General features: G+C 43.9%; 1 protein-coding gene across 2 annotated transcripts in view; it reads left to right on the top strand.

Annotated features, from left to right (window-relative positions):
• Positions 1-12,415, top strand: part of TUBGCP3 (tubulin gamma complex component 3) — a 193,108-nt gene that overhangs the window by 54,634 nt on the left and 126,059 nt on the right. For both annotated transcript variants that reach the window (XM_073556846.1, XM_073556845.1), the window contains exons 7-8: positions 11,124-11,242; positions 12,126-12,251. In XM_073556846.1, the coding sequence (XP_073412947.1) occupies positions 11,124-11,242; positions 12,126-12,251 (245 nt within the window). The remainder of the gene's footprint in view (positions 1-11,123; positions 11,243-12,125; positions 12,252-12,415) is intronic.

The raw sequence follows: 12,415 nt of genomic DNA, 5'->3' as shown, positions 1-12,415 counted from the left end.
ACTTTTGTCTAAGCTGGCTCCAGTGTCCAGCTGTGCCCCACTAACAATTAGGGAATCTCTGCAATGTTTCTTGCCTCGCAACCCATTTCAGATGAAAAGTGTAAGCATCTGGGTGTACTTACTGGCTTCTTGTGCTCGCTGGGAAACAGCAGAATTTGCCAGGGGAAGTTGTATTCTGCCCTTCTTATCTCGTACAGTATCTGCAAAAGGATGACTAGCATGGAGAACACTGATCCACCACAATGTTTATCAGCTCTCTGCCGTGGCTCTTAGTGCATATTTATGTCTCAGAAAGGTCTATGATCTAACTGGATGTCACTTGACTTTAAAGAGCGAGCCTCATTAAGATAATCTAATATATACTTACCTTGTAATGTCTTCACTTCCTGTTCCGTCCAGATGTGTTCGGATCCCAGAATTCCAAGTGGCGGAAGTTCACCGACCGCCATATTGGGACACCCAAGTGATGGGTGTCTCAATATGGAAACTGCTAGTGGTACCAGCCTTTTGCGTGGTAGAACCAGCTGAACACCGTCACAACACACACACACATTGTATACGACGTACGCACCACACATACATTGTATACGCCGTACGCAGCCTCTTGCGCGGTACCACGAGCGGAACACCGTTGTGAACACGCCGCCGCCGGATCAGCCGAACGATTCACTGAATGCCACCATCTTTGTACAGAAAGAACGCATGTGCAGTTTTAATGTGACCGCCGCTATCTGTCTGCACAAAGATGGCGGCGGTGTGATTTACTGCACCTGCGCGAACTCCGCGCAGGCGCAGTTAATAATTCGGCTGATCCCGGCGGCAGATGCGCGGCGTGTCTACAGGCAGAGGAAGCCGGTCACATTAAAGGGGTTTTAATGTTCATTTTAAAAATTGTCTGTGTCTGACCGTACGGAGCATACCACATCTCCTGGGCAGGGGAGGAAGTAAAAGACAATACTGACATTACAGCAGGGGATCACAGAGGATTCATTTTGTGAGGTAAAATATTTCACTGACTGTTTTTGAACATTATTTTACCTCACAAAATGTATCCTCTGCGATCTCCTGCTGTAATGTCAGTTTTGTCTTTTGCTTCCTCCCCTGCCTAGGAGCCTGTGGTATGTTCTGTACACTGTCAGACACACAGAATTTTTAAAATGAACTTTCGTTCGTGGGAAAACCCCTTTTAAAAAGCAAATATCAACGCCAACATCAAAAATATACCAAGAATATACCATCAAAGAAAAGTATGGCTATCCAAGTTACCGCAGAAACTTGACAAGGAGGATAGCACATGGGGTAGACAGGTCAAAGAAGAGAGCAAAGACGGGAGAAGTCAGCGCATGGGGAAAGAGAGAGTGGATATATGGGTGAGCACATGGTGGGGGGGGGGGGATACTCAACGCTGCAAAGCCTGCCCCCATCGTGGCATTACCGCCATCCCGTTGCGATAGCTTCGTGCCTCCATCTAGCATTATGATAAACTGATAACTGCTCAATTGTTCTTACAGGAAGAAGCAAAGTTTTCCTGTCTCCCATGACGGCACACATGAGAGAGGGGATCCGCCCATTCATGAGAGGAACCCTACTGAAGATGAAAGGGCGGTACCTCTTCCTCGCTTCATTTGGGTTTCCTGTCCTGACGGGGACCCGTATGCTGAAGACGGCGGTGTCAAGAAGCATACCTGCCCACCCCCTTGTTGGCGTAGAACAAGCAGAGCCTGGGCATCGGGGGTGGAAGCGCCGTCCGTGGGTCCCCCGGGAGCTCAGCGTCCGTGTGGGCGTGGGTGCAGCTTGGCGGGGGTCCAGGGGCTCCTCCATGTCTGCCGCCCCCCTCTGCCGGCGTCCAGGAGCTCCAGGAAGGGCGGCTTCCTCCGGGTCGCGCGCATCTGACGTCACATGCAAGGCACGCTGGGAATGGGCGTGCCCGTGACGTCGGGGGCGGCGCCGGATCCAAGATGGTGGCGGCCATGAAAATACGCCGGCCGGCAAATAATCATCCCGGCGGGGGGGAGGGGCTGTCGATGGGCACCGGAAGAGGCGGAGAGTGCAGTGGATCCCTCATAAAAAGAGGGATGACCACAGAAGACGCACTTGTGCCCAAACCTTCACAATGGAAGTGGGGCAGGAAGAGCCGCAGCAGCAGCCTTTTCTGCAGGAGCTCTCACCAGATGCCTTGCCGAGCTGCCAGCATACCAGGAGTACAAATTTCAAAAACTGACCGTCACATCCAAGCAATAAGCATAGTGTGAACAGGTGCTTAACCTAGAGTCACCAACTCATATACATTCAAGCAAAAAAGGAAGCACACTGTAGCGCCAAACCATGCAAACATGAAAAATGAATAATGAATTGCATTACTAAAAATTGAGAAAGTTTAGCGCATAAAATGGCCAAGTTATCTGTACCTGCAAGCCACATTAAGGCATTTCTCGTTTTCCAGGTCCCTATTCTATGCCAATCCTCACTAAGACTGTAATCTCCATCTGAATGGCAGCCTATGAAAAATCCTCTGTTAGCACTGAAGTCTATATCTCTGCGGAGATATAGACTTCAGTCCTAACAGAGGATTTTTAATAGAGGTCGTCCCACAGGGGACAGGAAAAATTGGGACTTTAACGACAAGAGCGGATCGGGCTACATGTTCAAAGGGCCCTCTACTTCCGCCAAAAAAATCTCCCCAATGACATCAGGATGGAGGTAGGGGGGATGGCCTTCTCTCTTCCTTTCTGCCTGGGCAAACCTCTCCCCCAGTACATGGGTCCTAAATATAATCCCAGACGGTTCAAAAATAAAATTCATCTGTCCACCCAGGCAAACCTTTTCAGGAGGAACAACTGGCCCTGGAGACAGGTCTTGGGACTAGTGCAGAAACAAGTCCTACAGGAAGTCCCAACCCAAGAGAAAGAAAGAGGGTTTTACTCTTTTTGATACAAAAGCCAGATGGTTCTTGGAGAACCATAGTCTGAAGAGGCTCATTCAGTGGGTAGACAATTGCTCCTTCAAGATGGAGTCAATCAATACGGCCGTAAATATCTTGTTCCACCACTTCCTCATGGCAGTAATAGACTTAAAAGATGCATACTACCACATCCCAATCCATCGGGACCATCCATGTCCATGGTCAGGTCAAACACTATCAGTACACAGCTCTTCCATTCGACCTGTTTACAGCCCCCAGAGTTTTAACCAAGGTGATGGCCAAAGTAATGTCATTTCTTCCTTCCAAGGACATAGTGATCATCCCATACTTGGACGACTTTCTTGTGGTAGGGGAGGTCAGCGACCCACTGCACTCATTAAGTAATGAAAGTGATGTCAACCCTAATAGAGTTGGGATGGATAGTAAACATTCCCAAGTCAAGATTAACACCAGTAAAAGTACAATCCCTCCTAGGGTTAAAACTGGTCTCCCAGCAACAGCTCTGCCTCCTGCCAGAAAGCAAAGTGGTCAAGATAAGGGGCCGAGCTTCTACGGCAATACAACAGCCAGCAATGACACTGAGGAATGAAATGTCCCTACTAAGCTCGTTAACGTCCTGTATACCGGCTGTAGGGTGGGCACAGTTCCACCTAAGACAACTGCAGTGGGAAGTTCTGTTAGCACAGAGACAATTAAAAGGACATTTAGAAGGAAAACTATATCTTTCCTCGGATATAAGGGATTCCCTAAATTGGTGGACTGTGGAGGAGCATCTGACAGCCGGTGTCCTGTGGCAAAAACCAGTCGAACATTATCACAAACGACGCAAGTGCTACAGGTTAGGGAGCACACCTGAGATCCCACTCCGTACAAGGAACCTGGTCCTCACTAGAAAAGGATCACAGTTCAAATGTGAAAAAGCTGTGGGCAGTGGAGAAGGCTGTGAAACATTTTCTCCCCTTGCTTTGAGGTCGCCATATTTGAGTCATGACACAATCGAGTAGTGGTAGCTTACATCAACCACCAGGGGTAACGAGATCCCGTGGCCTCATGGAAATATCAAGCCTACTATTCCAGTTAGCAGAACAACATCTGTTGTCCATCACGGCACTGCATATAAGGGGTGCAGAAAATAGACAATCAGACTTCCTGAGTCGCAGACACCTGAGACGAGGAATGGTCCCTAAACCCCCAGGTTTTCCAACAAATAGCTCAAGCTTGGGGCAAACCAGAAATAGACCTGTTCGCCACCTCACGCAACAGGTCAGGAAGTTCTGCTCACTAAACCCAGAAGAACACCCGTTTGCAGTAGATGCCCTACAAATACCCTGGAAGTTCTCCCTGGCCTACGCGTTCCCCCCCCAATAACAATGATTCCGATAGTAGTCTGGAAAATCAGAGAAGACCAAGCGAGAGTAATTCTCATAGCTCCGTTGTGGCCGAGGAGGCCTTGGTTCTCCCTTCTGAGGCTCATGTCACTTACAAATCTTACCAGAGGTTCCAGACCTGCTCACCCAGGGGCCAGTGGTCCACTCTCAGGTGAAGGTCTTCCATCTGGCAGCCTGGAATTTGAGAGGGCGCTACTGAGTAGCCAGGGTTTCTCACGAGGGCTATTCTCCACCCTGTTGAAGAGTAGGAAACCTATCACATCCAAAATGTATGATAGAACGTGGAAAAATTTCCTAGACTTCCTGGGGGAACCTTTAGGACATCTAGCTCCGGTGGGACCTATCCTAGAGTTTCTACAGTCGGGGCTGCAACTCTGGTTAGCAACTAGCACCCTCAAAGTTCAAGTTTCAGCTCTGGGGTCCCTATATAATTGCAACCTAGTGTCCAATCGGTGGGTGTCCTAGTTCATAAAGTCCTGTAGTAGATCTAGGCCGGTCATTATTCCGAAGATACCACCCTGGGATCTGAATTTCGTCTTAGAGGCTTTAACCAGAGACCCCTTTGAACCATTACAGGAGTTGTCACCAAAAATACTCACGCTTAAAACAGTATTACTGGTAGCCTTAACATCGGCCCATAGAGCGACCTACAGGCTCTATCTGTAGGCACTCCATACACTCAAATTTTTGACAGGCCAGATCTGGTCTTAGAACCAATCTATCTCCCCAAGGTAGTCCTTACGTTCCATAGGACTCAGGAGATCACCTTGTCATCATTCTGCAATAATCCTAGGAACCTTGGGGAACAAAAGTTCCACATAATAGATGTAAGGAGGGTCATACTACAATATATATCAGTGACTAGTCAGTGGAGGAAAGATTAGTCCCTGTTTGTAGTCTTTCAGGGTAGTAGAAAAGGATACGGGGTAGCTAAGAGTACCATTGCCAGATGTATCAGGGAGGCCATTATGTTATCCTACTCTGCGAGTGGCGCTCCGGTTCCAGAAGGCATCAAGGCTCACTCCACCAGAGCTGTGGCTACCTCCTGGGCAGCGAAGGCTGAGGTATCGATTGAGCAGATTTGTAAAGCTGCTACTTGGTCCTCACCTTCGACCTTTTTCAAGCACTACCGACTTGCTCTATCTTCCTTTACTGACCTAACCTTTGTTAGAAGGGTGCTACAAGCGGTGGTCCCTACCTAAGGTGTCTTACTGTACAAAAGTCTCTCATGAGTGCCGTCATGGGAGACGGTAAAATACCAAGGTTACTTACCGGTGGGGGATAATGTGGGGAGGAGGGCGGTCCTGTCTCTTGATGCTGCTAAGGCATTTGACAGCGTGGAGTGGAAATACCTTTTTGCCACGCTTCAATGCATGGGTTTCGGTCCAGGCTTCATTGGTTGGATTAAGCTTCTGTACTCTGCACCACTGGCAAGTGTGCGGGCGAACGGATTGCTGTCTGGGCCCTTCCCTGTTCACAGGGGTACGAGGCAGGGCTGTCCTCTGTCTCCGCTGCTCTTTGCCCTGGCGGTGGAGTCCTTGGCTTCGAGGATAAGACTAAACCCGAAAATTGAAGGATTTAGGTATGGGGCATTGGAGGAGAAAGTGGCTCTTTATGCAAATGATATTCTTTTGTTCCTAGCGGACCTGACAGATCACTGGATGGTGCAATGTCACTTCTTACCTCATTTGGAGCTGTCTCGGGACTAGTTATAAACTGGGAAAAGTCTGCTATTCTCCCATTAGACCCAACTGTGATCAGAGTTCCACAAGTGCCGGTAGTGTCGTGCCTTAAATACCTGGGTATTAATGTATCTAATAACATACCAGACTATGAGCGTTTAAATCTCTCACCGCTTGTAGCTAAGATTAAACAAAAGATTAAGGCATGGGCTAAGTTACATATGTCAGTGGTGGGGAGAGTGAATCTGTTTAAAATGGTGATTTTAACCAACTTTTGTATGTTCTTCATAACTCCCCAATTTGGCTTCCTCAAAATAGGTTCTTTAAAATCAATGCACTATTCAGGGATCTTATTTGGCTAAAAAAGGGTGGCGAGGATCAAGTTAGAACACTTACAAAGGTGTAAGGAGGAGGGAGGGCTGGCATTGCCTAACCCTTGGTATATTTTTTATCTTCTCTGTCAGCATCTAGCAGGGGGATCGGAAGACGCATCTGTGGAGATGGGGGGAGGTCGAGGGATTTTCCAGTTTCTAGGGGGTCAGGGACCTCTACTGTCTAAGTTGGAGGCGAATAAATTCAGACCTTGGATAACTAAACTTCTGACGGTAATGCTTATGGTTAAGGTGTGGGGTAAAATCAAAAGTTTAAGAGGAATTGCTGGGTTCACGAGGTATGCTCCCATATGGGATAATCCGCATTTGCCGCAATTGAGGACATTGAAAGGGTTCGCGCAGTGGCGATGTGTGGGTATCTGGTGGCTTGCACAGCTGATAGATGGGGGGGGGGGGGGGGGGGTCTTCAAATCATTCGATGACCTGCGAAGAGATTTCCCACTTCAACACTCAACATTCTACCAGTATTTACAGGTGAGGCATGCTTATACAATGCAGACTCGTATGCACCCTATTATTATACATCATGATGCTGTAATTAATAGGCTCGGTCTGCTGACATCCACGAGAGGATTGATTTCTTTTGTATATGGGGAACTCCTTTCAAAGGTGCTATTAGGTCACCCGGTAACGGCGCTAATGAAATGGGAACAACAAGTAGGTGGGATTTCGGCAGACCAATGGGAATCAATAATGCAAATGATCCCTAAGTTGTCCCTTAGTGAGCCCAATCGTCTGTCCCAACTATACATCCTCTACAGGGTTTATAGAACTCCAAAGTGGTTGTTAGATTTGGGTTTGAGACTGGATTCAAAATGTGCGCTTGACAATGCGGATATTCTACATATGCTCTGGACGTGTCCATGCATACAGATATTTTGGATTATGGTTCTTAACTTAATATATGTAGCCACTGAGCAGGACATTCCCAGAGATCCCACTGTCTGCGTACTGGGATATGTGGAGGAGGTGAGGGGTGACGATCATCTACAAACATCAATTGCTAGAATGCTCTTTATTGCTAGGAAACTAATAGCGTATCACTGGATCTCAGATAAAGTCCCCACGCGGAAAGAATATGTAAATAAGCTTAACCTTACATTGTGCAGAGAGAAGGCTGGAGATGTTTGAAAAAATCTGGGCACGATGGTTGAACATTCCAGGTTTATCGTCTGTAAATGTATTATTGTAACAGCATGTTCATGATACTCTGAATATGATTTATGTGTACATTATCATACTATGCGCCTTAGGATGTGTGCCTTATCTATGTATGCTTTGTATCTATTTTGGTATAACTTAGCATTGGACCAGGGGATGGGGGAGGGGTGGTAGGGAATGTGGTAAGGAATGTAGGGTACTTTGAAATAAGTGATGTTATGTTTTAAAAATTTCAATAAAAAATACCTGATTAAAAAAAGGTTACTTACCGGTAGCCGGTTTTTCGGGAACCCATGACTGCACCTTTATATTCCCCCCCCTTATCACTCCTTTGGTGTGCACTATAGGGTGCTTTTTTAGTTAAATATAATGTGATAGTTTTACCATATGTACTAACCCGGGGGGCCTCTCATGCTCTGTAAATCAACTGAAGTGAGGGAGAGGTACCGCCCTTTTATCATCAGTAGGGTTCCTGTCCTGAATGGGCGGATCCCCTCTCTTGTGTGCCGTCATGGGCTCTGGAAAAAACGGCTACCGGTAAGTAACCTTGGTGTTTCTTCTCGTGGACTGCGCCAAGTTTACTTAGTGAGACTTGGGGTATGTGCTACATTCAGTTTTTGCAGCAGAAAAATCTGCTGCAAATACTGATGGGTTAGCAGGAATAATGCAAAAAAAATGTGTTTTTTTTTTATGCTTTTTTTTATAAGATTTTTTTTTCCCCTTTCATTAATATGGATAAAAAAACGCTGAAAGAATTGACATACTGCAGTTATGTTTCTACTTCAAATCTGCAAGAAAAATGAAGCATCATGTGCATGAGATTTCAGAAATCTCATTTATTTTGTTGGGACAGTAAAATGCATTTGTCACGAGGCAAACACGGCAGTAGCATGACTTGTGTGCATAGCCTTATAGGCCATGCAATGTTTCTCTGGGAATTTAAACATGCAAATAACCTCTTCAGAGAGGAAGCGGACAGGAACTCTATTTCCACCTACTGGAAGTAGCAATCCTATGTGTCAATATTGACCCATTTTAGAAGTACGTTACATATCTAGAGGAACATTACATGTCTTATAAGTCTCCACTCATCAACTAGGCACTCTCTACAATGAGTAACTTTACCCCATGGAGTCCCTGTCAGAGGCTCTTGCCTAGCCAAACCAGTGCTCTCATTCTTTGTACTGATGACGGGTAAACTCCCTGAAACATATATCTGTAAATGGAGTTCCTAGTTTGGCTTCTTATCTTAAATCACTTGGCAAGCATGGCTCTTGAGTTGGTAAGCCAAATCTACGACTCCTGACTGAGTCCATGACTTCAATTCCACAGCCATGGTCACTACTGAGCATGTACATAAAGAGCAGCACAGATTAATCTCAACTAAAAGCTGAGATCCTTAGATCAGGAACAGGACAGACATTTATAGGTCATTTCATAACTTTCCCAAATTCTTATGATCACATTTACAGCACATACTGTATTGTACTACTGTACCCAATTTATTATGTGTTTTAGGGTTCGGTCCATTTTATACTGACTCTGACTCCACCAAAGTGGACACCAACTCCACAGCTCTGATGTCAAGGTCCTTTTAAAGGGTCGACATTAATTTGGATTGTGAGCCCCATCGGGGACCGTTCCAATAATGTCTGTAACGCACTGTGGAATTAATGGCGCTATATAAATGAGTAAAACAATAATATTGATTTTTTTTTTTTTTTAGCTTTACTACTTCCAGTAGGTGGCACCAAAGTTCTTATCACTAAAGAAAATGAAAAAATAATTCCATGTTTACACTGGTATTAACTGTCCACATCCCATTAATTGTTACCAGCGTCAGTCCCTTTAATTTGTAGGTCTGTCAGTCCAGAGCTTAATTCAGTTTTAGTAGATAAAAAATGGAGCACAGTTTGTCACCTGCCTAGTTTAATAACACTGTGATGGAGATCATATTATTCAAAAAGTTCATTTAAAATCTTTTTCAATAAATGCAAGTTAAAAAAAGAACTGTGGTGATACCTGTCAGGCTTATATGCCCTCATCATATGGCTCATGGTGTACATATGCTACTAGATATGTAGAGGCGCTTATGTGACTCACCATAGCCACAGGTTTCCCATGTGAGCAGCGATGGACAGTCTGACGATGTGCCGTAGGGGGTCTGACATGTGCTGTGGTCATTTAGGGTCAAAAATTTCACAGCCACTGATGTTGTAGTAACCATTAATGTAAGACCAGAGGGTCACCTTAAGGTCGGAGTCACACTAAACGTCTGAAAAATCGGTCCAAGTCTCCCTGCCTTAAGTTGCACGAGTGTAATGCGGGTGTCATGCAAGTACAACAGTCTGATTTTTCACACTTAGCATCCGATTTACATACAAATGCAGTGCAATTGCTATCCGATTTTTAACATGAGCTTTTACACACAGCCATTCTCAGTCATTTACACATCGTTTTCAAAGGAAATACTCATCAAAACACACATATACAGTTGTGCTCAAAAGTTTACATACCCCGGCAGAATTTTTGCGTTCTTGGCCTTTTTTTCAGAGAATTTGAATGATAACACCAAAACTTTTTCTCCACTCATGGTTAGTGGTTTGGTGAAGCCATTTATTGTCAAACTACTGTGTTTTCTCTTTTTAAATCATCGTGACCACCCAAAACATCAAAATGACCCTGATCAAAAGTTCACACACCCCACTTCTTAATACCGTTTATTGCCCCCTCTAACATCATTGACAGCTTGAAGTCTTTTGTGGTGGTTGTGGATGAGGTTCTTTATTTTCTCAGATGGTAAAGCTGCCCACTCTTCTTGGCAAAAAAAAACTCCAGTTCTTGTAAATTCCTGAGCTGTCTAGCATGAACTGTGTGCTTGAGATCTCCTCAGAGTGGCTCAATGATATTGAGGTCAGGAGACTGAGATGGCCACTCCAGAACCTTCACTTTGATCTGCTGTAGCCAGTGACAGGTCGACTTGGCCTTGTGTTTTGGATCGTTGTAATGTTGGAACATCCAAGTTCATCCCATGCGCAGCTTCCGGGCTGGTGATTGCAAATTTGCCTCCAGTATTTGCTGGTAACGTGCTGCATTCATCTTTCCTTCAACTTTGTCCAATTTTCCTGTGCCTGTGTAGCTCACACATCCCCAAATCTTCAGTGATCCACCTCCATGCTTTACAGTAGGAATAGTGTCCTTTTGTGACAATCGCAGCATGCTGTGATTTTACACGCATGCTGAATACACCTGAGAAAATAAATGGTGATGTGAGCTGCCCCATAGATTAACACTGGGCCCCGAGTACTATGCGATGTTTTCTCACATATCACTCGTCCGTATTCTATGGTAGTGTGACGCCGGCCTAAATGGGTTTTCTGTCCTCTTGCACTGTGAATATGGGGCAATTGTGACCTTGTGACTGCAGCCTTTTTTTTTTCTTTTCTACCCAGAAAACACCGTTAAGTTTGTTTGCCATCTTTACAACAAAGCGAATCATGCTCATCTTGCACAATTTTCATTTACATAATCGAGTACATTGCAAGGTAAAAATTGTCCTTTTTTTTTTCTTTTCCAGGGTTTGTGGAAATAACGGAAACCTCCCTTGTAAGAGATATTTTGTACGTGTTTCAAGGAATTGATGGGAAAAGTATCAAAATGTGCAGTTCTGAAAACTGCTACAAGGTGGACAGCAAGGTGAATATGCCAGTGTTGTAAGAGCACACGTTACACGATAGGCACTTCTGGAAACATTTCATGCATGTAATGCACTTGGGAGTAAGATTTTTAGCTCTGTTTCATTAAAACCCTGTTGAGTACATCTGTGAACTAATCTTGTTCTTCTCTAAATGCCCAAGAAGGTGTATTAAATACAGTCCGTTTTTATACTGGGTGATGGCTTAAAGGTCACCCATACATAACATTTTATTGAGATTAGTCCAATGGCAATAAAATGTCTTTTTTTTTTTTTTTTTTATGGATCTGTACTGCCATCTAGTGGTCACAATAAAACACTTCTTTGCGTATTGACTTTTGCAGAACGATTTTCCAATGTTGTAGGTGAAAGGTTTAAATATAAACATAGCTTGTATTTAAGGAAAACATAAAACTCTAGGCTTTTTAAGCTTTTAAATGAGTTCAATATATATATTTTTTTTATTGACTGAGCTTATTAGTAGATCATTAACTGGACAGTGTAGCGCCATACACAAGTATTTCAGTGTAATTAACGGCAATAATGTAAAAAAAAAAAAGTGACGATTTTTTTTTAAATTAAAATGTGTAAATCACATTTATTGCATAAAATAAACAGACAATTAAAAAATGTAGTTTTGCTTTTTGTAATGTTCCAAACTAATAAGATATTACTTTACTTATCCTGCTGGTGCTTGTGAAAACTAAATGAATAAAAATTCCAAAAAACCTCTCCTCTTTTAAAAAGATAAAAAGCAAGCACAAAAAAAAAAAGTTTGTACTATACATCAAAAATATGCTAGTAAAAAGTACATCAAGAATTGTTAAACTAACCATATATATTATGTATTTTTTTTTAAATTAATTTTGCTTCTTTACATCACAGGTTGTGCTGTCTAAGTCTCTAAAGGATACTGCCAGCAGACTCGCAGAGTTAGGATGGCTTCATAATAAAGTGAGAAAATATACAGATCAAAGGAGCTTAGATCGAGCGTTCGGACTCGTTGGACAGGTATGATACATTTTCTTTGATTAGCAGTAAAGGGAATGTGTCACTAATCAGAGCAGCATAATGTAGAGACAGAGATCCAGATTCTAGTGATGTAATTCCTGTAGAGCTTAAATAAAAATAATAAATCATTAAGTCACAGCTTTATCAGCAGGAGATTAGGAGCT

The sequence above is a fragment of the Dendrobates tinctorius genome, unplaced genomic scaffold (genome assembly GCF_039654945.1).
Source record: "Dendrobates tinctorius isolate UK_male_01 unplaced genomic scaffold, ASM3965494v1 ptg000240l, whole genome shotgun sequence".
NCBI classification, from domain to species: Eukaryota; Metazoa; Chordata; class Amphibia; order Anura; family Dendrobatidae; genus Dendrobates; species Dendrobates tinctorius.
The sequence above is the reverse complement of the archived record's forward strand: the minus strand, read 5'-3'. Positions and strand labels throughout refer to the sequence as shown.